Source organism: Bemisia tabaci, chromosome 7 (assembly GCF_918797505.1).
Source record: "Bemisia tabaci chromosome 7, PGI_BMITA_v3".
Lineage (NCBI taxonomy): Eukaryota > Metazoa > Arthropoda > Insecta > Hemiptera > Aleyrodidae > Bemisia > Bemisia tabaci.
Window position 1 is genome coordinate 26,650,001 of NC_092799.1, and position 20,741 is coordinate 26,670,741.

Sequence of the window (20,741 nt, forward strand, 5' to 3'; positions counted from 1 at the left end):
AACTCCTAACACTGAAGATCCCATCAGAAATGGCAAGCTAAACAAGCTAAGGGTCTGATCATTCTTTCTGATTTATTACCTCAGTTTTCAATCGTCTTGCTCTAAGATGTTATTGTTACTCCTGTTATCATGAAATCACCCACTCAATCTTCTTTCAAAAACTAGGCAGTTGCACAATCTTTGTAATGTACAAATAGGTATGTAATTAGATCCTAAATTAATGCAGGAAAACAAACTGTCTTTCATCAATCAAATTGAAAAAATTCTACATAAATTACATAAAGAAATTTCGGAGGTTTCTCAGAGGGTCACTAAAAAGTAAAGATTTTGCAAATTATCAAGAAAATATTCTAAAATAAAACAAGAGAGACAAAAGTATGAAAAAATACTTTAATGGTATAAAAAGAGTGTTGAATTTGTTTAGTTCAACCCCTTATCAACAACTAAATTTAACAACAAAAATAAAATAGGTAAATACTGAAAGAGGCAAATCACACTGAAATGTACGTACATACTGTTCTTTAGACAGGTAGACTTGATTTAGAATTATTTTTTTTATTGACGCTTACTTAATTAACTCCAATTTAGTTCTCATATCATCTAAAAGGAGCACAGCTGTCCATTTCTGGTCAGTTATGTGCTACAAAATATGAAAGTGTACAAAATTAAGGCTGAAAAGATCGATGAATTTCATTTGCAAAGACTGTGATGTCTAAAAAAAATTAGGATCTTGATAGCTATGAATGTAACTGTGGAAATAATGGTTACTGCTTATCCTCAAAGAAATATTTAATTTATAGTGATATGGTGGGTCTGATACAACTTTCCACTTGTGAAAATAATATTTAAAAGGTTCATTTTTCCGAACAGAAGTATAATGAATTATTTTCATTTCAATTTGAATTATTACTATCCTCCGGAGGATGAGAAAGCTGAGCTCGTAGTTCTCGGATCTGTTGATTCTTCTTATCAATGATTCGTTTCATATTATTATATGCTGCGGTTTGGTTAAATTTCTGCTCAAGCTCCTGTAAAACGAAACAACACATTATATTGGTTTTCATGATTTGCATGTCATAATGGGATTACTATTTATCATGACAAGATTTGCACCATTACAACAAAATTGAAATGCAGAGGTGCAAATAAATTTCCTTTCTGATGCAACCAGGATCCTGACATATGTTTGATCTGTATTTGCCTTTTAATTACTAAATTTCACTCGTACAAAACCAAATTCATGGTCGTTCCTTAACCATGTAGCTCATTTATATTACTGTAAGCTCTCGGACCCTCTAAATTTTCATTTTTCATCACGTTCTACTGGGCCGATTTCAATGATTTTTGCAGCTATCGACAGGTCCTATACCCACTCAGTAGCCCACTCTACTCAGATTTTGGAAATAAGACCCAGTATTTTGTATATTAGGTGCCAAAGTTGTGAATTTTTCCATTTAAAGAATGCTTATCTTCATTTTTTGTCACAGTTGGTTCTAAAGATCTACTTAGCTGATTTGTATGATTATTGCGGCTATCAATTGGACCGCGTTAAATAGAAAGGAACCAAGTCACATCTGCTATTGCCAAATTTAATTGGGCAATTTAATTTCCTACATGAAAACGGTTGTACAGATTTTTGTGCAAACAGTAAATTTTCTCTATATTACGAAGCAAATTCCTTAGAATTTTTAAAGGTATCTGCACAAACGCTCTCTCATAAAAAATTAAATTGATCAGTTAAATTTGACAATAGCTGATGTGGCTTGGTTCCTTTCTGTTAAACGCGGTCCAATTATAGGAGATAGTCCCTAGATGAGCTCTCTTTAATTATATCAGCTTAAGAGGGGCCTGCAAAGTGGGCCTCAGAGGGCGCATTGCACCCTTGGGGGTTGCGCTGTGTAGCAGCCAGGGGGCATACCCCCCTTCCCTAATAAATTGCTTAAGGTTTAGATAGACTTTATATTAACAGGAACAAATATGAGTGGAAGTCTTCTTTTGTCCTAGTTCTATATTCAACGAGGAGGAACCATGTCCGATTAATTTGGGCTTTATCGGTAGTCCAACTTTCAAGATAGATGTAACCGGCAGGAAATCTGTGGTGACTTAAAATGCAACAGCTTTGTACATTACAAGGTTGACGACTACGTGATGAATGCTTGAATCAGAATTTGCGAACAAACTATACCTGCTCAGCAAGAGTTAGTTGTGATTGTACAGTTGCCATTTCTTCTTTCATTGTGATCAATTCTGCGCTCAACTGTTCTCTCAAAACAGCTTCATAATCTCCCAGAAGTTTTTCAGTGCTTGATTGCTACAAAAAACCAAATGATGTAGGTGACAATTACAATTACACGCATGTCAAAAGCAGACAGCTGAAGATAATTAATCTACATGGAAAATAGCATGTTTATAACGTTATTAACAATAGGGAAAGGTGGCAAAAACATCAATTGGCTCATTTATTGGTCTACAATGACCAAAATTTTGTTTCTAATTGATCATCTTGTAACTCGTTTTTCTTGAATCGTCAGTAGGTCTTCCATTGAGGTGCTGAAGAAGCACATCACCTTTCCTGATGAGTGAGTATTGTTTGCACTATCGCTCAATATATTGTTCCTTTGATTTCTGCATTGTCTTGAAAAATGAAAATTGTACATACTTTCGCTCCAATCGTCCAAAAATATGCTCCTGAATATAGAGTTTAATCCAGTGAGAATCAAACTGCCTAACCTCACGCAGAGTTCAGATATATTATAAAAATCCAGATTTCATCATATCTTGCAGATTATAATAATGATTAATCATTTTAAATGATTGCAAACATTACATAAAAACCTGTGACAAAAATATTTTATTTATTTAATTTTTCCCATTTTAGCTTTACTATAAATTCAGCTCTTCCATTCTTCAGCTCGAGAGTTCAGATGAATCAAAGATGAGCAAAAGAAATGAAAGTTAATCTGATTTGGTGGGTCAGAATTTTTAAATTTCGCCATGCTGATCAAAACCGTCAAAAATAATGAAGCTAGCCTCAGATGAGAATAGGCTACTCAAGTACGTACCTTTTCAATCGGCAAGCTTTCCGTCGATGTTTCCTGATCTTTTTTTGGTTGGCCCCCGAATTGCTGCAGTTTGTGATCATTTTCCTTTATAATCTCTTTGTACTTTTCATTTGCCATCATAAACTGAAACAAAAAACAAGCAAACGGTCTCAATGATTATACGTTGTAGGACAGTCAAGAAATCAATGCTAGATATGAGTCATGTGATATTTATGTAAAAATTTGTCAAAGAAGAACTGTCAAACTGAGGCTTAGCCTATGTGTATCAGAAGGCCAGACGGTTAAATGAAAGACATTAAAAGGACATAAAAGTTGTGTTTCTTAATGATCTTTCAAATGGTACAATTAGTTTAAGATGTCAATGAAGTTTACTAAAACTTAGGGAAAAACCTGAAAAAAGGCAAAAATAGATAAAAAATCCGTCGTCCCTCCCTTTCAGTACCCTCCAATAAGTGATGGAATCCTAGTTTAGAGCTCAAAATTAATAATAGGTAACGCAGAAAAATACGTAGGATCAACTTTAAGGTTAATAGGAGGTAGAGGAATTGATCTTTCAGGATTTAGGGCTGAAGCTCCAAAGAGGGTCACTTTTTGAGAAAAAATTTTACAACTAAATAAGTCTAATTTTTGTCTGTAAAACAAACTTTTCCATATTTCTTGTGGCATTTAAGTTGACCATCCTCTGGAGGTCGTCTTAGGGACTTCCAGATACGGGCTCAACGCGGCTTCGTCGGAAGGGATCTCCCCCTATTGGTAGGAAGGGCTCCGGCCCGGTGCGATAGACCAATACCCGCGCACAACCAAGTTGACCATCCTCTACACTTCATTATGCTAACATTCTGCATCTTAAATTTAAGAAACTTACGTCTTTGTCTTTCAGTTCCAATGAGGCTTGAAGTTGATTGTTGACTTCTTTCAAACGCTCTATCTCGAGCCGTAAAAGTTCAACGGATTTAGAACTTTCATTAATCGGCTTTAGTCTTGTTTTCTCCCCACTAAAATTATCTTTCTCCAGAGATTTTACTATCTCCAAGAGTTTCCTGTGAAACAAAAGAGGGTCCTCGTTATATTTGTGAATCCGAAATGAACTTGAAGTTTGGATAACTTTGTCCGGATGGTAAAATATTTAAAAACCTTGCCATGTATCTAAAAGAAAAAGACCCAGCACATGAGTTTTCGACGAAAATATTTGACTTTGGGGCCATTTGTTTACTTTTCATCGAGTGATACCAATGGAAAAAAGTTTCAAGGTATTTTTTTTTTCTCAGCAGAATTTTTGTCAGCACTTATTACTTTTCCATGTGATAAATTAGGCACAATAAAGCCATTGTGAAACCACAAAAATTAACTGACAAAAACAGAGTCCTTCTTTTCTGCTGTAACCCTGACAAACTCTGGTCTTGCCGCTAATAAGCATTTTAGAGTGTTTTCACAGTATGTAAACACAACTGATTTAATGTTCCTCCTTCTTTCAAAAAGCTCTTAATTATTGAAAAGATAGACCGGGGTATAGAGAATGAATTTTCATACCTACTTACTTATTTTGCAATTCTGAGAGATCAACGTTCAGTCTTAAATGCCATTGCTGAGCTTGCGTGAATAATTGTGTCAGGAGCAACACATTAATGTGAGAAAAGCTTATCAACTCTGCTTCCATCTCTGTAACTATCAAATTTTGGAGGCTTGTGATTAAGTCTTCTACCTCTTGCTTTGTGTACGTTGAGTCCAGCAACCTGAAATCGTACCAAAAAAATTTTAAGAAACGCAGCATTCTATTATGAGAGTAGAGAGATTATTCCTTGCAATAAAAGAGAAAATACAAATTCAACAATGGAAAATCATGCAAGCATGGCAATAAAAAGAGACATTCGATCTATCATTTTACACGGAAAATTCAAATTTTAGGTGTCTCGGGAGTTTATTCTTTCTACTGAACTTCAGGAGGATTACGCTCAAAATGAAGTATTACAGTTTTAGATCTTTTTTTTGGTTTCAACAAAAGTGGAATCTGCTTACACACGCCCAGATTAGGAGGGGGGCACTTGGTCCTCCCCAAATCTGGCACGCCCCAGGGAGAGGTTCCAATCCTACTCTTGATCTAGATACCAATCGTGGTCTGGCTGATAGTCAGGTCTTCAGTACAGGCTGGGGACTTATGGGTCTTTGAATTCAAATAAGTGAGGCTCTAGAAACTCCCATCATTCAAATTTTGGCATGTTTCATTCTGCCATTCTCGAAGAAATTCTTGCTAACTTTATGGTATGAGATTTATAGTGTTTGAGTAAAAAGTCTAACTTTGCTTGGAAAATGAAACCTTTGTGTAAGTTAGGTACCTATCAAATTGGATGCTGATGGTGTGCATCGATCTCCTTCCTCACTCACACATTGCCTGACTCAACATTGAATCCATGAATAAAACCAAGAGAGACAAAACAAGAAGCAGCTCGCCTTGAATATTTGTCTTGTAAGCATAGATTCAAGAGTCAATCACATAATGAGTAAGTGAGAGGGAAGATTTTAGTTGACGTTACTGAAGGTACATATTAGTGGTTGGGTACAATTGTTGTAATTTGAAAGGTAAACATTTTTAAAAAATGCTGTTAGATTTTACCTCGCATCCAAGACATCTTGAAATGAGAGCTGTACACTTTTTAAATTTTGCTGACGGTAGTATCGACTAAACTTGAGATAGCTGTTCAACGTACTCTGATGATGTTCATTCAGTCCTAATTCACTCTGAAAAAAAGAATCAGCAGATGTGAAAGTAATGGTATAAATACATGATGACAAAATAATTATAAATTAATATGTGGTGTACTATTGTTAGTTTAAAATGTGGCCAATACAGTGGGTGCTCCTGTATCTACCATAAACCTCCCAGACAATCTTACTGTGAACTACAGAAAATCGGCAATGTGCAGGAAGATAATTAGGGTGGATACAAATTTGATGATTTATTTTATGACACTTTCAACACGTGCAGTGATAAAGGCATTTAAATGCTATTTAAAAAAGAGTGACACAAATTATTTGAATGAAATATCTCAAAAACAAGAATAAAAAAGTCTATTAATTACAGAATTGGCGAAAAAGTAAAAACCGGAAAACTCTAACACAGAACTTCTCTAGTAATGAAGGTGCCTTAATTCTAGAAACTTAATGAAATTGATTTCTAAAACCTACCATGGTAATTGTTTGTTTTTGTTTGACCAGCAAATGAAGTATAAATTCATTCCAAATAAAGTCACTTCACAACTGCATACGTTAATTGAATGTTGTTCATTGGTTGCCATGGCAACGATGCAAAAAACACAGAATCAGAAATCCATGAGCTGGGAGGAAATTGCTTCTGATACTACAATCTGATTCAATCTGTGCCAATTGAACGATCAGACAAAGGGATAATTTATTTTCAAATTTCTCGATTTGGATACGGCTTCAATTAAGATGGTTTTTTTTCTGTAATTCTTTCTTTCTATTTAAACTGAACAATTACTGATTTCCTATCAAAGATAAGAGGAGATTGCAGAGAAGACAAAGGTTAGGCTCTATTTAAAATGTCCAGCTAATTTTTAATCTTCATGTTCTCTGCTAATATTCTTGGTAAATCAAAAGATCGCTATGCCAAAATATCTTAACGCAAAGGGCCCTATTTTGGAGCGGCTAAATGCAATTATCAATTTCATTTAATTCTTTAAACTGATGGATAGTTTAACAGATAAAATTTCTTTGTTAGGACATCAACTTATAGATAAAAGCAATCAGTAACAGTTCAGAAGATAAAAGGCTCTGATAAATTCCCTGAATTTTCCCGATCACAGTGGATTCCCTGATTTTCCTGGTTTTCCAGACTGCCATCAACCCTGGAAAACAAGCCTCATGAAATTGATTCCAATCCACAGGCTCAAAATTCTGAAGATTAGCTTTAAATTGGTTTGGACATCCTTTGAAAGTAAAAATTTTAAAAGTTTTCGGAGGTGTTAGCCATCAGATTTTATACCAATCTTTGAAGCTTTGGTTGGAGGAGACGTTGATGTACAGGAGTAACAAAGATTAGAGAAATTGGACCGGTTGAAAGTAGTATTATCTAAGTATTTTGCTTTCATCAGAGAATGTACAGCCAAACAATTTCAATTTTAAGCTCGAACATTTCAAACACTTTTTCATAAAATTAATAAAATGAATTTGAGATAAGTTAAATGAGGCGGAGGCAATGATTCAACAGATTCTCAGAAAATATATATTCCAAAAAAATCAATTATGGTTCAACACAACCAAAACTTAAAAACAGAAATGGAGTCGTGGCAATATAAAATTGAATTTAATGGCAAATAAATAGAACTTGTTAGAAAAAGACTTAAGAGACTTGAGAGACTAAAGAGAGAAAATACAGAATTATTTCTTGCACACATTATGCAACAAAAGTTTGTGGTTACAAAGATGCTTGGTAAAATTTTGAAAAATTAGATTTCCGAACTTTTAAGTCCTTCATTATTAATGTGAGTTCAAAGTGCAAAGTACTCACAATATTGAATTTAGAGTAAAAAGAAGGTAATATTAATCACTAGCCTTTGATAATGGGATTGATGGTTCTAAAAACTTTCATACTTTTAGTGTTGAATAAATAAACCGTCCCAGAACTCAAAATTAAGTTAGGGCTATTTGTACTTTTTCCTCTTAAATTTTCTTTTTTTTCTGCCTGCAAAATCTGAATTAATAAAATATGATGTATAATCGACAGTATACTAAAATAGGGGTGGCTTTTAACTGCATATTTCAAGAATACCACATTTGCAGCTCACTCGGCGTCAGTCATTACAATAAAATGTGATCGCATGGAGCAAATTGTTTAAATGTATGCTTTATGATACTTTTGGGATTAAAACTAAAATTTTAATTTTGCTCATTAATTAACAGAAAAGGTTGACTTTTAATGATATCAAAAATATAAAAAATTGAAAGCTATGTATTATTCATGCTAAAAGGAACCATAAGAAAATTAATTAAATGAAAAGTAACTGTGTGCATAAGATTTCTACGGAACATAGATCCTTTTGATTTCATTTCTTTACATATGGATCTTTTTAACATGATTAGTTCAATTTCAAACATAACACATACAGCAGAACACGACACATTGAAAATTTCCAACTTCAACTCATTGAAGAAGAACTGAGCTAATTTGATCTACATATGTATGTTTGTGTTGGTTTGTTTTTAAATAGGATGTTTAATTTCATTGATTTTAATGTTACCAATAAAAACTAGTATCTGATCTAAAAGTTGAAGTCGAAAATGTTCAAGAACTCTTTCTAAATAAAACTCAAAACAAGTCTTGAGATGTTTTAATTCTTGCTATGAATGGCAGTCCAACCATCTTAAAGGATGTGCCTTTAAGGACTAGATAGAACTTTCTGATCTTTGTAGTTTGTGATCACAGAAAACATTAAAACATTAAATTTGATGTTAATTAAAAGAATTATGGCATTAAGTTAAAGGAAGGGTGGCAGTGAGAAGTTCGTGATTTTGCTGCAGGCATTTGAATGTCGCACCAATGAATGCTAACACAATGGAGAGAAAAAACAGATTTCATCGTTTTCGGCCTGTGCCCCTGAATTCATGCCATTTTTCAAGAATGGGCTCTCTTTTTTGCCATATGTATCGATTTCCCCACTGATACCAAGCTCTGCAACAAACCATACAGAATTTCATGTTACTTCAAATTTAAAAGATGCCTTACAAATCTATTTCCTCTAATTCATAAGCTTTGAGATTTTCGTAACCCTTCAATAATCAAAGACTGTATTTTACTTCTTGATGGGTGTCCAAATTTCCTGAGATTCTTGACTTAACACTGAAAAAAATAAGTCAAATTTTCCTGAGTCAAAATGTTGAACTTATCTTCCGATCTCCCTTGAAAATTTTCTGAAAATTCATTCGATTAAAGGAGGTCAGGCGTTTCTTCTTAGTTGAACTTATTTCCTTGGAGTTAGTAATATTCCTGTTCCAGCTTGTTTTTCATTATAAAGATGAGTTCTTACTAACTAAATTTTTATTTGTTCACTGGATGCTATTTAATAAAAAGGGGGAAAAATTGAAATTATCTAGACCTGCTATTTCTTCTACTAGCCTATGACTTAGAGTCAGAATATCTGCCCCCCCCCCCCCCCCCATACAAGGGAATTTGACAGCAATTAAGAACTTATCATTATTTCCTCAGTGATAATGATTGATGATGACTTACATTCCAAGAAGTGCACCTCCGAGATGAGCTGCATGATCAAGGAATTTCCAGCTGAAAATGAGACCCGCAGCATCAAAAGCCATTATCGCCTTGATTGCCTAAAAAATACGAAATGAAATTAGACTATTATAAAGGAGTCTATTTTTTGCTTTAGAGGTTTACTTGTGATGGTCTATAAGAAAAAGGACCATAGCCCACGGAGGCAAAATATTTTGTAGAATGATTCTAGTAGTTAGATCGAAAAATCAGATCTTGAGATTTCCTCAGAGAACTTTCTATAGTGTCCTAAACAATAAAATGGTATACCACTAAGTAATTCCAGTGTGACCTCCCCCTTCGGCCTTTCATCCATCTGAGGTTTTTGTAACCAGCCACTATGTTTAATTGTCTTTATCAAATTCTTACTTGTCTTTGATTGCTTACCTTGGTATATAATCATTTAATCTTACTATGTCTTTTTCTTTCTTTGAGGTCACAAATTTAAAAAAAAAAATAAAATAAAATAAAATAAAACAAGTTGGTTTTTGCAATCGCTAGCGATAGCAATATTCGTCATGGGAACTTTTGCTTCTGGCATACGAAAATTTTAAGGTAGGTACAGTTCGTTTGTAGTATCTTCAGAATTGAAGGGGCTGTGTAATTTTGTGTCGACACCTCTTTTTTAACATTTTTAATTTTTTTTTCTTTGCGTACAAGAAAGCTGTTATTTACCAATTATTTATTTTCGTTGGATTATGTATGGTTTTTGGAAGTTAACGCATTTAACTTTCAGTTTCGTTTTTTCGGCATAAAGTATGATATTTTTACTCTACGCATATGCCCGAATACGCATCATAACGACGGTGAAACTACCAAATCACGTATCTCGTTTGCGGTGTTTAAAAATCTCCGCTCACATTTTATTTTTTTGAAGTAGACCAAATCCATATCATTCCTTGAAATTTTCACAGAATTTTCTCCGCACGAAGAGGAAAAATCACGGAAATTTTCAAGACTGGACGTTAAGTAGCTTTTCATTTAAAAAATAAAGTATGACAGGAAGTCTGCGACGTCGCAAACCGAGATACGTGGTTTGGTAGTTTCACCGTCGATAAGTGACCTATGTGCTTCCTAAGTTGCCATTTTTTTCATTCAAATAGATGTAACCGAAATGTTAGATGTGTACTACCTATACTACTTTCATGTCATTGCTTTATTTATTTATTTACTTTTTGCGTAGGTATATATTGTTATTTTTTGCTGAATTTTGGAGAAAATATTGCTTTAAGAACGTGGAATGTAAATTAATTTTATTGAAAAAAGAAAATACCATCATTAATTTGGGCGAACAGAGAAAATATACATCAATATTTGGGTCAACATCTCCCTGATTATATAAAGGATGAATATATTAGTATTTCTGTATCAAAAAACTTAGCTTTTGTCTTCAGAGATACGATGATTCTAGTCCCAGTCAATTTGTTTTATTGAAAAAACAAAAAAACAAAAAATAAATAAAAAAAAAAAAAAAAACTGAAATGTTAGCATACTATTTTCATGTCTTTCTATTTGTATCAATAGGTACTTTTTGCTTAACTTACGAACGTTGAATGCAAATTAACTTTATTGAAAAAAGAAAATAACGTCATTAATTTGGGGGAACATGTGGCTGATTATATGAAGGAGGTATATTCCAGTATTTTTGTTTAACATATTAACTCACGAGAAAATGTTCGTACATTTATCATCTAGTATTAATTATTTTTTGATGATTGGTCTAAAACATTCAATACAACCATTAAAAATTATCTCCCATCGCCGGGTATCGAACTCCCGATCACCTATTGCCCGCACCTTATCAAAAAAATGGGGCGCCTCAGTCGACTAGGCTATCACAGATCCGCGAAAGGATGGGAAAAAATAGCATTTAAAAGACTCGGACGATGGGCGGGACTTATCACAAGAGTTGTCCTTGAGCGATTCGGCGATTCGCGTCTTCGTAGCTTCTGGAGAAATGAGCTAAGCGCCTTTCTCTGTGAGACATTGTTTGCCTATGCTATCATGTGTCTCAAGGTTCATATCAGTAGGCATTTGCCATCGCGGCAGTAAGCTGAGGCAATATTTCTGTATTCATGGAATAAATCAATCAATCGAGTTCCGATTTTGGCTCATATATCCGTAACGGGTCCTCCAGAGCAGTTTTCCACCTTGCACAATAGTTATAATTTCTTTATTTCTATTTGTAAAATTTGAGGTGGGATAATGGCGGCTTCTCAAGAGAAACGAGGTAGGCGATCTTTTGCACCAACGAACAGAAAACTGATGGCGAAAAATAACCAATCAGAACCTCCCAAAAAAAAGAATTTGCCTAAAAACGGAACTTCGTGGATCTGCGCAGATTTACCAGTCAGACACGACATCTCAAGGTGGAAAAAAACTCGCTGAAAGCGAATTTTAGCAATCAACACAACTTGACGTAGAGACATGATTGGCTAAAAAATACAACGGTTTTTGATACATCGGAAAATCAACCAAAAATCGGAGACTGGGCGAAACGCTCAAGGTCGCAGAGGTATAGGGAATCCCATAGCGAAAGCAACGGAACGATTGTAATATCACGGGGAACTCCGTTCCCATGACAAAATTTAATCGGTTTATCTCACTTTTTTGGATGATGAATGAGAATCACATAAAGGTGTACTGAGATCCGACAATTTAGTTGTTACCGTGGTTGGGGTTTCATCACAACTTACCTAAACTTTTTGTTTTCCGAACACTTTGATCACAACACTGGTTCTAGTCATCAATAATTTATTTCAGAAAAAAAATCATACAAAGAAGATATTGGACAGGTAAACACCAAAATGAGAAGAATTGTTAGTTTATTTGTAGACATTCTGCAAATGTTACGATACTGGCACCGATTATAAATGTGATGGTTACTAAGAAAGCTTTACTATTTATCTCAAATAACTTCATTCTAAAATAGGGTTGATAGGGTTCATGGGTACAAAATCATTTTATTTTTAATTAATGGTCCCAGAGTTAGTTTCTTTGCTTGTTCCTTTCTTTTTCTTTTTTTTACTCACAAACTACTTTTTGTAGTGACCAAGACCTCTGATCACATAGAGTAAAGTATTTTTTTCAAATATTTAACAGGTACATTTTAACCATTTATAGCCATTTTAACCATTACCATTGACTATTTTAAAAATTCTTGTTTCTTAACTCCTTCCTAGCTTTGCTGTATTTCTATGTCTAGAAAAAAAAACTTTACTTACTGCGCCAGCTTGGAACGTAAAAAAGGGCAGGAACAAAATATAGAGTTTCTCTTCAGGATTATGGAAACAGATATAGCTAACCATTGCCATGATTGCTCCAGACTAGAAAACAAGAAGGGTTTAATTAGATTAACAAATATATAAATGAATAAATTAATAAGAAATAGTTAAATTACAAAAAATTCATTGCTTTGAAAGCATCTAAACACTGTAAGGTACAGTCGGAGTCCATTGAATTCTAAGGGAGGTAAGCCTCAATGACAATTGCAAAAATATTATACATTCCAACAGGGCATTTAAGACTATTTGCAGGAGAAAGAACCTCAGTATTGTGTGAAGGAAATTTTTTGAGGTGAGTGCTTATCGACGCATGGGGGCCGTTCAAGTGTTACATGAAGCACTTTTTCCGTTTTTTTACCCCCCTCCCCCTTGTAACGCACTGTAATGCTGGCTCAAACCCCCCCTCCCTCCTAAGTGCAGTATGTAATACATGAACGGCCCCATAAGAGCGAGGTCAAAGAAACGAGATACATAAGGTTCTAGGATTTAGGCAGCAAAGAACGAACAAATCGTCCATCTATGTACAAATAGAAAGAGAAAAAATGAGAAACAATTGTAAAAATTTTAGACTTACAGCACCCAGGGTGAATCCAGAGTTCTTAGAGACAATTTTGTAAAAGTAACTAGCAAATGATGACACCACTCCAGAACTCAAGTACAAACCAACAAATTGCTCTTTGCCTAATGTATGACATAAAACTGCAACAAGGAGAGAGAAAGACACAGTTCAAATGAAAAACACAAGGAAAACCAATTAAGGATCAATTGAATCATTTGAGACTAGATAAAACGACACCACATATGTCTTCATTTTGGTGTTTCAAAATCTATGCTCCTAGTTTATTTTTTCGAAAAGGAACAAGTCAGCCTTGTAGCTTGAAAATTATACAGAATATTCTACTAACAGAGAAGAAAAATAAGGGAAGTTTTCAAGAAATTACGTTGACTAGATCTCCAGGGGAAAAATAAAGTTTGCCTGGAAATCTTCAACATCGCAAACAGAGATACATGGTCTTGCATCTTAGCCATTGACTTACTGCTCTTTTATTGTTGCTATTTTGAATAAATGAGACAAATTTGACTATGTTGCTTAATGAGTCCGTTCATAAAACTATATTGAACTAATTTAGAAGAAAACTCAATTTACAAAATTTTAGCATTACTGCTCTTTTCGGTAATACCACAGAATAGACTGAATTGTTTTATTGCTTTCATTGAACCTTGTCCACATGAGCTCACTTCAAGAAATGTCGGGCAAACTTTTGCCAGAAACTTGATACAATTCAGCAATAACTTGTTCCTGGAACCTCCAGATTGTGGAACTAATTAGTCCAAACTGCCCTCGTATGGACAAGGCCTTTGATTTACAATACATGCATTTAATAATCCATTTTGATAAAATGGCATTAAGCGACAGTAAGCTACGCTGACTGAAGCAGAGAAATTCAGCAGCAATCAACAGAAATAAAATGTTTAAAGGAACAATTACTTACTATTAGAAAAACTATGAAGGACGAACATATTTGCAGCTAGGTGAATGATCGAAACATGACTGAACGATGAGAGGAACATGGGCCAGCACAAATTTTCTGAAAGGAATATGTATAGAGGATCCACTTATAGAATGAAATTTGAGCTGCTCGTAAATAAGTAAATATATTCATGATAAAAAGTTAGGCCGGACTTGACAAAAAAGTTGAAGCAATGATTCGCACTTTTATTCTACCTCCAATCTGACTTCAATTAATGGTAGAGAATGATCCTGGAAGAGGCCATACAATTTTGTATTTGTAAAGTGAGAGAAAAGAAAAACAAATGCAAAAAGCAAAGTGTAGAGTAAGCTGAAGTTATTACATTGACAGCTGTGAAATACTTTAGATAAATTCTAAGCATATTTTTTAAAATATATTTGTCAAAGGCAAAAAATCAAATCAGACATTTTGTTAAATGTCTGGGCAAAGTGTTAAAACTTCTCACTCGGAATGAAATTCTGACTCTTCTGCTAATTTTGGACATAACGATCACATATTTATCTTCATTAATGGGAATTAATTTTTAAAAATTTGCATCATTCTATGGTTGCTATAATGATTTCTGGCCCAGAGATGAACACTCATTTCAAAAGGTTCATAAATCATTTTATAAAATACACAGTTTTTTAATTTTGACAGTTAAAAGTATACAATGGGCATTTTGAAAAGGAAAATACAATGATAATTCGTAATTTGATGACTTTTTACTTTAAAAATATTGAAAATTCGAGAGATCTTTGTACGAACACACAAAACCTCGTTAAGTTTGACTATCTGCCTAGGCATTTGATAAAATGCCTGATTTGACTTTTTGCCTACAACATATACTTCCAAGGTTGTAGATAACTTCAGAGAGCTGCATAATTTTTCTGGTAATAAAAAGTTTGAAAAAGAAATCACCACAAGACGTGAATCATTTGAAAGAGTAGCCTTGAAAATTTTGCAGAAATGAGGTGAAAGAAACAATTTATTACTTCGAGATGGCGTTGAAAGGAAATATTTCGCCATGGTTGGTTGGAATCTGCGAAACCTCCAAGCAGCAAAAACAATACAGTTAAGGGCGCAGATTGGAATGAAGACTTTTTCTCCCTCAGTCCTGTTCCTCCACCAATGGTTCAATTCTTGTCGAATTGTTCCCTACGAAAAACAGATAAGTGTGAAGTGAATGGTTCAGATGTTAGGCTTGAAAATCAATTGCCTATAATGTATAGGCATACATTTCAATTGTTAGAAAACCAAAACTGTCTGAAATTTTACTCTGTCTAATCATCGATTCATAAATAAATCTGTTGTTTGCTAAGGCTAGAAGAAGAAAGGGTGAAGTATATTCAAGTAATTCTGGGTGTTACTTCAACACATTTTGGAGGATATCATACACGTGGTTGGACTTCACTTTCAATAGGAATCAAGTAACCACTACATAGTGTACTTTGTTAAAAAAATTAAGTATTTCACCAGTTTGTTTGGACAACTTTGAATTTTAATATAACTGTTCGCCATCAATATGGCAAGAAGCCAGAAGCATTTTTCAGTATAAATCGGCAGATTCCGATATCCATAGTATCCAATTAACCTACAGAAAGCTGCATAAACTCAATTGCAAATATTCAAAGGACGACGGACCGGTCTTATGGGAAAAGTGGGCCCGGTTAAATCGGCTGGCGTTTTGATATGTTGTAGGTCTTAACCTACTGATCAAAAGTGTCAATGGGCATTTCTCCCTATCTCGAAGTTTTACCCCCCATTTTGGGGGTCAAAGTTGCCGATTCGGCGTATTATTGGCAGTTTTGACACCCGGGTTTATTGGTCGCCTATGAGATTCTTTGATGGTTTCTTGAGTCTTTTGTATCCTCTGAATAGGCTAGAGACCATCCGAACTCAAAAACTGACAATTTTGCCTTATGGGTAGGGGGGGGGGGAGTGTTCACGCCACCGATTTCAGAGTCGGCGAGCCGCATTAAACCGATTCTTTCGCCATGTTTTGGAGAATTTTTTATGCAAATGATTGCGACTGCATCTAGAAAGGTCGACTAAGATGCAGCTCAGAATATACCCCGGGCGGGAAGGGGGGGGGGGGTGCGACCGAACTCGAGCAGCGTAACTGGCTTGCGCGGGACGGATCAAACCGATCCTTCTATTATGTTTTGGAGAACTTTTTTGCAATTGACTCAGGCTGCTTCTCGAAAGGTCTACTAAGATGCAGCTCAAAATATACCTCGGGGGGGGGGGGGGGGGGGGGGGGGAAGCCGACCGAACTCGGGCAGCGAAAGTTGCCCGAGTTTGATTGTTGATCGGTTGATGAGTTGATTGGTTGATGAGATTGAGTTGATAGGTTGACCAATGATTTTGTCATGTTTTGGAGTTTTTTTTTTTTTTTTTTATCCCAATGAAACAGACTGCATTTCGGAAGGTCGACTGAGATGGAGCACGGAATATGCTGTATGAGAAAGGAGGCTTCTCAATCCGCACCCTCCCTCGCAATAGGATATCTCAGCATAGGTCAGTGTGGCACTGACACTAGTGGAGTGACACTTTTTAACGTGGCTAGGACGATTAAAACTTCATACCATTTAACGCATCATTCAATTTTCAGCATATCCTGATGCATTTCAGAATTTCGACGAGGGGAGGGGTTATTTGCTTTTGAAAAGAAAAAAAATTGAAAAGAAGAAGTACATGACCTTGTTTTTTTCTTAGATTTTCTGACTACGTAAAAAAATCTCAGCGAGCTCGCCTCACTTTCTGCACTGAGAGTTTCCAGGATTTGATCCATTACTTATGGAGCTCCAGGAGAAAGAATGAAAAACCCTGAACTCGTCAAATACCTTCAGAACTGATTGCATTGCATATATTGCCTTTTTGCGAATGCTTTGCTTTCTTCCTCGCCTCTCTTGACATTGTTTAATGCTCGATAATAATGTGCGATTTCATTTAAAAAATCACCTAGATGATATATTTCTGAAATCAACCGACGTTATATACGTCTCAGCCGTAGGAATCATCTGCACCATTAGCTTTCGCTTATAGAAATATTGGGCTCAGTCGGAAATGCGTGTTAGCTAAAACGACCCTCGGAATTATGTATGAGTGATGGTGGTGGTAAAAAATGCCACTATACTAGTGTCAGTGCCACACTGACCTATGCTGAGAGATCCTATTGCGAGGGTGGGTGCGGATTGAGAAGCCTCCTTTCTCATACAGCATATTCCGTGCTCCATCTCAGTCGACACTTCGAAATGCAGTCTGTTTCATTGGGATAAAAAAAAAAAAAAAAAACTCCAAAACATGACAAAATCATTGGTCTGATGCAACTCGCGAGAGCTAGTTTCGCTGCCCGAGTTCGGTCGGCTTTTCGGCCCAGTTTTCGCTACCCCCCCCCCCCCCCCCGGGGGGGGGAAGGTATATTTTGAGCTGCATCTTAGTAGACCTTTCGAGAAGCAGCCTGAGTCAATTGCAAAAAAGTTCTCCAAAACATAATAGAAGGATCGGTTTGATCCGTCCCGCGCAAGCCAGTTACGCTGCTCGAGTTCGGTCGCACCCCCCCCCCCCCCTTCCCGCCCGGGGGTATATTCTGAGTTGCATCTTAGTCGACCTTTCTAGATGCAGTCGCAATCATTTGCATAAAAAATTCTCCAAAACATGGCGAAAGAATCGGTTTAATGCGGCTCGCCGACTCTGAAATCGGTGGCGTGAACACTCCCCCCCCCCCCCCCCCCTACCCATAAGGCAAAATTGTCAGTTTTTGAGTTCGGATGGTCTCTAGCCTATTCAGAGGATACAAAAGACTCAAGAAACCATCAAAGAATCTCATAGGCGACCAATAAACCCGGGTGTCAAAACTGCCAATAATACGCCGAATCGGCAACTTTGACCCCCAAAATGGGGGGTAAAACTTCGAGATAGGGAGAAATGCCCATTGACACTTTTGATCAGTAGGTTAAGACCTACAACATATCAAAACGCCAGCCGATTTAACCGGGCCCACTTTTCCCATAAGACCGGTCCGTCGTCCTTTGTTCAAACTTTCTTGGCAGATTCTCCTCCGCAGGACCTTCGTTTGTAGAGTGTATTTTGTCTACTCCTCTGCGATCAGGGATTAAAATGAGAACCTGCAAAACTGTGAGCAATGCTTTCCTACAAATGAGCAAATTACTTACGCTGCTGAGAAAGAGCCAACTCTTCTCTTCGATTACAACTTTAACATTTATCATTTTACCTTATTTCCTCTCCTTCATGATTACTCACCTTTTTTTCAACGTGTCTGGTAAATCCCCAGGTCCAAGTTTTCGAATCAATATACTTAGTTCGCATATTTTCATACTGCCATATTGTGGCACCAACCAAACATGTTGCGCTAAACTGAAACAAATTAAAAATCGAGTTCAAAGCATATTGCCATTACGTATTAACATTTTTTTTACTCATTATTCAATTCCACTTTTTTCCATTTTTCATTAAAATTTAAAAAAAAAAAACATAAAACTGATCGCACAGATATTATACTGCATTGAATATATGACTGATTGCTCTGGTAATCATAGAACATTTGCATTCTCACCTTACAAAGATCATGCCAAATGATTAGCCGACTTTTAAAGAGGGACGTAAGATTGGCCATGTACTTTCTTGCATTCATTTGCAATGGGAACTCGAAAGCGGCAGATTTTCCGTAGAGTTGTAGACCTCTGTTGACAACTTTGGAGTGAACTCAGATTCACACTCTGCTTGTATCAATTGTGATGGTTAAAACACAACAAAGATCACTGATAAAATCAGGCTCTAAAATAGTCATCTGTTCACTTTTTATTCACACGCAATTTTTTATCGACATGTTTTAATAATAAAAGATTGACCAAAAGTGAAAGTATAGATATTTTAAACTATCTACTGTGCATAATCATTAAAAGTAAGTAAGGGTCAGCAAATTCAGAGCATGTTTAGATTAATAATAAAAAAAAATAAAAATAAAAAAATAAATAAATCTGTCATCAACTTACACCAATTGTGTAAATAAAAGGCTTGAACAGGCGTGAGAATATCATTGGTTCTGAGCCAGGGTCGATTGCAACCTGTTCCACACCAGCATACTTTGGTGTTACATCTCTGCGAGCTCGAAAAGGGCGATAAACAGATTTTTGTACATTTCTATAGTCGACACGTACTTCTCCATTCCTAAGAGATCCAACACAAGAGCTTAGGAGTTCTCTCTGCAATCTGAAAGAAACAAAATATGTACTTTAGCAGGTAGATGTAGTGGAACATAGATATGTTACGAGTTTCCAATTTCATATATTTTCGTATGGAAGAAAGCTGAGTAACATTAATGTTCTAGAATTTCCTCTGTTTTTTTTTTTTTTCCACAACACAAAGGATATTTTAGAAGTTTGAGACACCAAAATTTAGATGTGAAAATCATGAACTTTTGACAGCAATTTGCATCACAACACCAAGTTCCTGTATTCCTTCATCATTCTTCTGAATTCTTTTAATGTGTCTGGAGTTATAGAGGGAATAGTTTGATTAAGGCAAGATAAGATTCATAATTTTCCATGGATCGCAGAAATACGAATCTCCATTTGCAGCATTGCAGACTTCCTGTCATAAGTACTTAAAATGCCACGATGAAAACTACTGCATGTCATTTCTTGGAAATTTCAGTGATTTTTCTTCTCTTCTTCAAGAATATTCCATGAAAATTTCAAGTCACGATGTTGTTTCGGTTTCCTTCAAAAATGATGGAGGAATGGAGATTACCAAACACCGCAGAAGGGATACACATTTTTGCAGTTTCGCCATCGATATTCAGTCTGAAACTGATAAGTACAATAAACAATGACTGCAGCAAACGCACAAAATACCCCATGAAGAAAATACCTTCAGGATAACCACTGGACAAGCTTCTAACTTCAAAAAGGAGCATAAGTTGCTGCTATGTAATAGATTTTCTAATTGGTAAAGGAACTTACCGCAAAGATAACTCCTTCACTGTGAAGTAAGCCATTCAGAAAAATCACTTCTAATTTTCCACAAATAAGAAGAGCATTAATAAAATTGAAAAGGATGCATTAATGATTCTAAGATTATTAAATCATAGTGAGAAGATTTGCAAGAATGTCAATGTGGTTTTTTGATCGTGAAAAAAAAAGGATAACAAAAATGATATTCCATACTCTCTGAAAATGTGATAAAAGATAGGTGATGGAAATATTCTGTGTTGTTTTTAATATGGAGGCCTCTCCCGAATCTCATAGTGTTGCAGTTTATACATAGAAGGTATGCAATCTCATAACACGTTCCCTCATAGACGCTATTAGTGCAACGTCACAGGAAAGCGATATCTATCGATTTTTTCACATTGGTAGCATTGAAAGAGGTTATGCCAATGTTATTGTTTGGATCCAATTCGATATAATGGAGAATCCCTATGATGACGTCGCCACTAATAGCGTCTATAGACTCTATTAGTGCCACGTCACAGTCGGTATCGATTGTATCGAACTGGATCCAAACAATCAAACATAACCTTACTATTCAATATGAAACTAAAGAATTTCAGAGATAATTCGCCCAGTTTGAGAAAAAA

The 20,741-nt window shown here is 35.6% G+C and overlaps 2 protein-coding genes across 2 annotated transcripts; both read right to left on the reverse strand.

Annotated features, from left to right (window-relative positions):
• Positions 1 to 376: 376 nt before the first annotated feature.
• Positions 377 to 7,142, reverse strand: LOC109034067 (leucine zipper transcription factor-like protein 1). The gene is made up of 7 exons (XM_019047007.2): positions 6,246 to 7,142; positions 5,674 to 5,798; positions 4,601 to 4,795; positions 3,928 to 4,102; positions 3,063 to 3,185; positions 2,186 to 2,311; positions 377 to 1,028 (listed from the first exon to the last, which is right to left on the reverse strand). Exons 1-7 carry the CDS (start codon positions 6,246 to 6,248, stop codon positions 894 to 896), a joined length of 882 nt encoding a protein of 293 aa, XP_018902552.1. The 5' UTR covers positions 6,249 to 7,142; the 3' UTR covers positions 377 to 893.
• A 146-nt stretch (positions 7,143 to 7,288) lies between these two features.
• On the reverse strand, positions 7,289 to 20,351 carry rho-7 (rhomboid family intramembrane serine protease rho-7). The gene is made up of 9 exons (XM_019047005.2): positions 20,125 to 20,351; positions 19,156 to 19,372; positions 18,404 to 18,517; positions 15,133 to 15,295; positions 14,120 to 14,215; positions 13,201 to 13,325; positions 12,567 to 12,668; positions 9,307 to 9,404; positions 7,289 to 8,748 (listed from the first exon to the last, which is right to left on the reverse strand). Exons 1-9 carry the CDS (start codon positions 20,157 to 20,159, stop codon positions 8,652 to 8,654), a joined length of 1,047 nt encoding a protein of 348 aa, XP_018902550.1. The 5' UTR covers positions 20,160 to 20,351; the 3' UTR covers positions 7,289 to 8,651.
• Positions 20,352 to 20,741: the final 390 nt, after the last annotated feature.

Bases quoted from the DNA above. Each gene is read 5' to 3' on its own strand.
- LOC109034067 (XM_019047007.2), bottom strand. The intron at 4,103-4,600 runs GTAAGTAGGTAT...TTTGTTTCACAG, and splicing joins CTCTCAGAATTGCAAAATAA to GAAACTCTTGGAGATAGTAA. The intron at 2,312-3,062 runs GTACGTACTTGA...GGTTTTTTGTAG, and splicing joins AAAGCTTGCCGATTGAAAAG to CAATCAAGCACTGAAAAACT.
- rho-7 (XM_019047005.2), bottom strand. From the start codon at position 20,159: ATGGCTTACTTCACAGTGAAGGAGTTATCTTTGCG. The intron at 14,216-15,132 runs GTAATAAATTGT...TATTCCTTTCAG, and splicing joins CCTTTCAACGCCATCTCGAA to AAAATTTGTGCTGGCCCATG. The intron at 9,405-12,566 runs GTAAGTAAAGTT...CGTATTTTTTAG, and splicing joins TTACGTTCCAAGCTGGCGCA to GCAATCAAGGCGATAATGGC.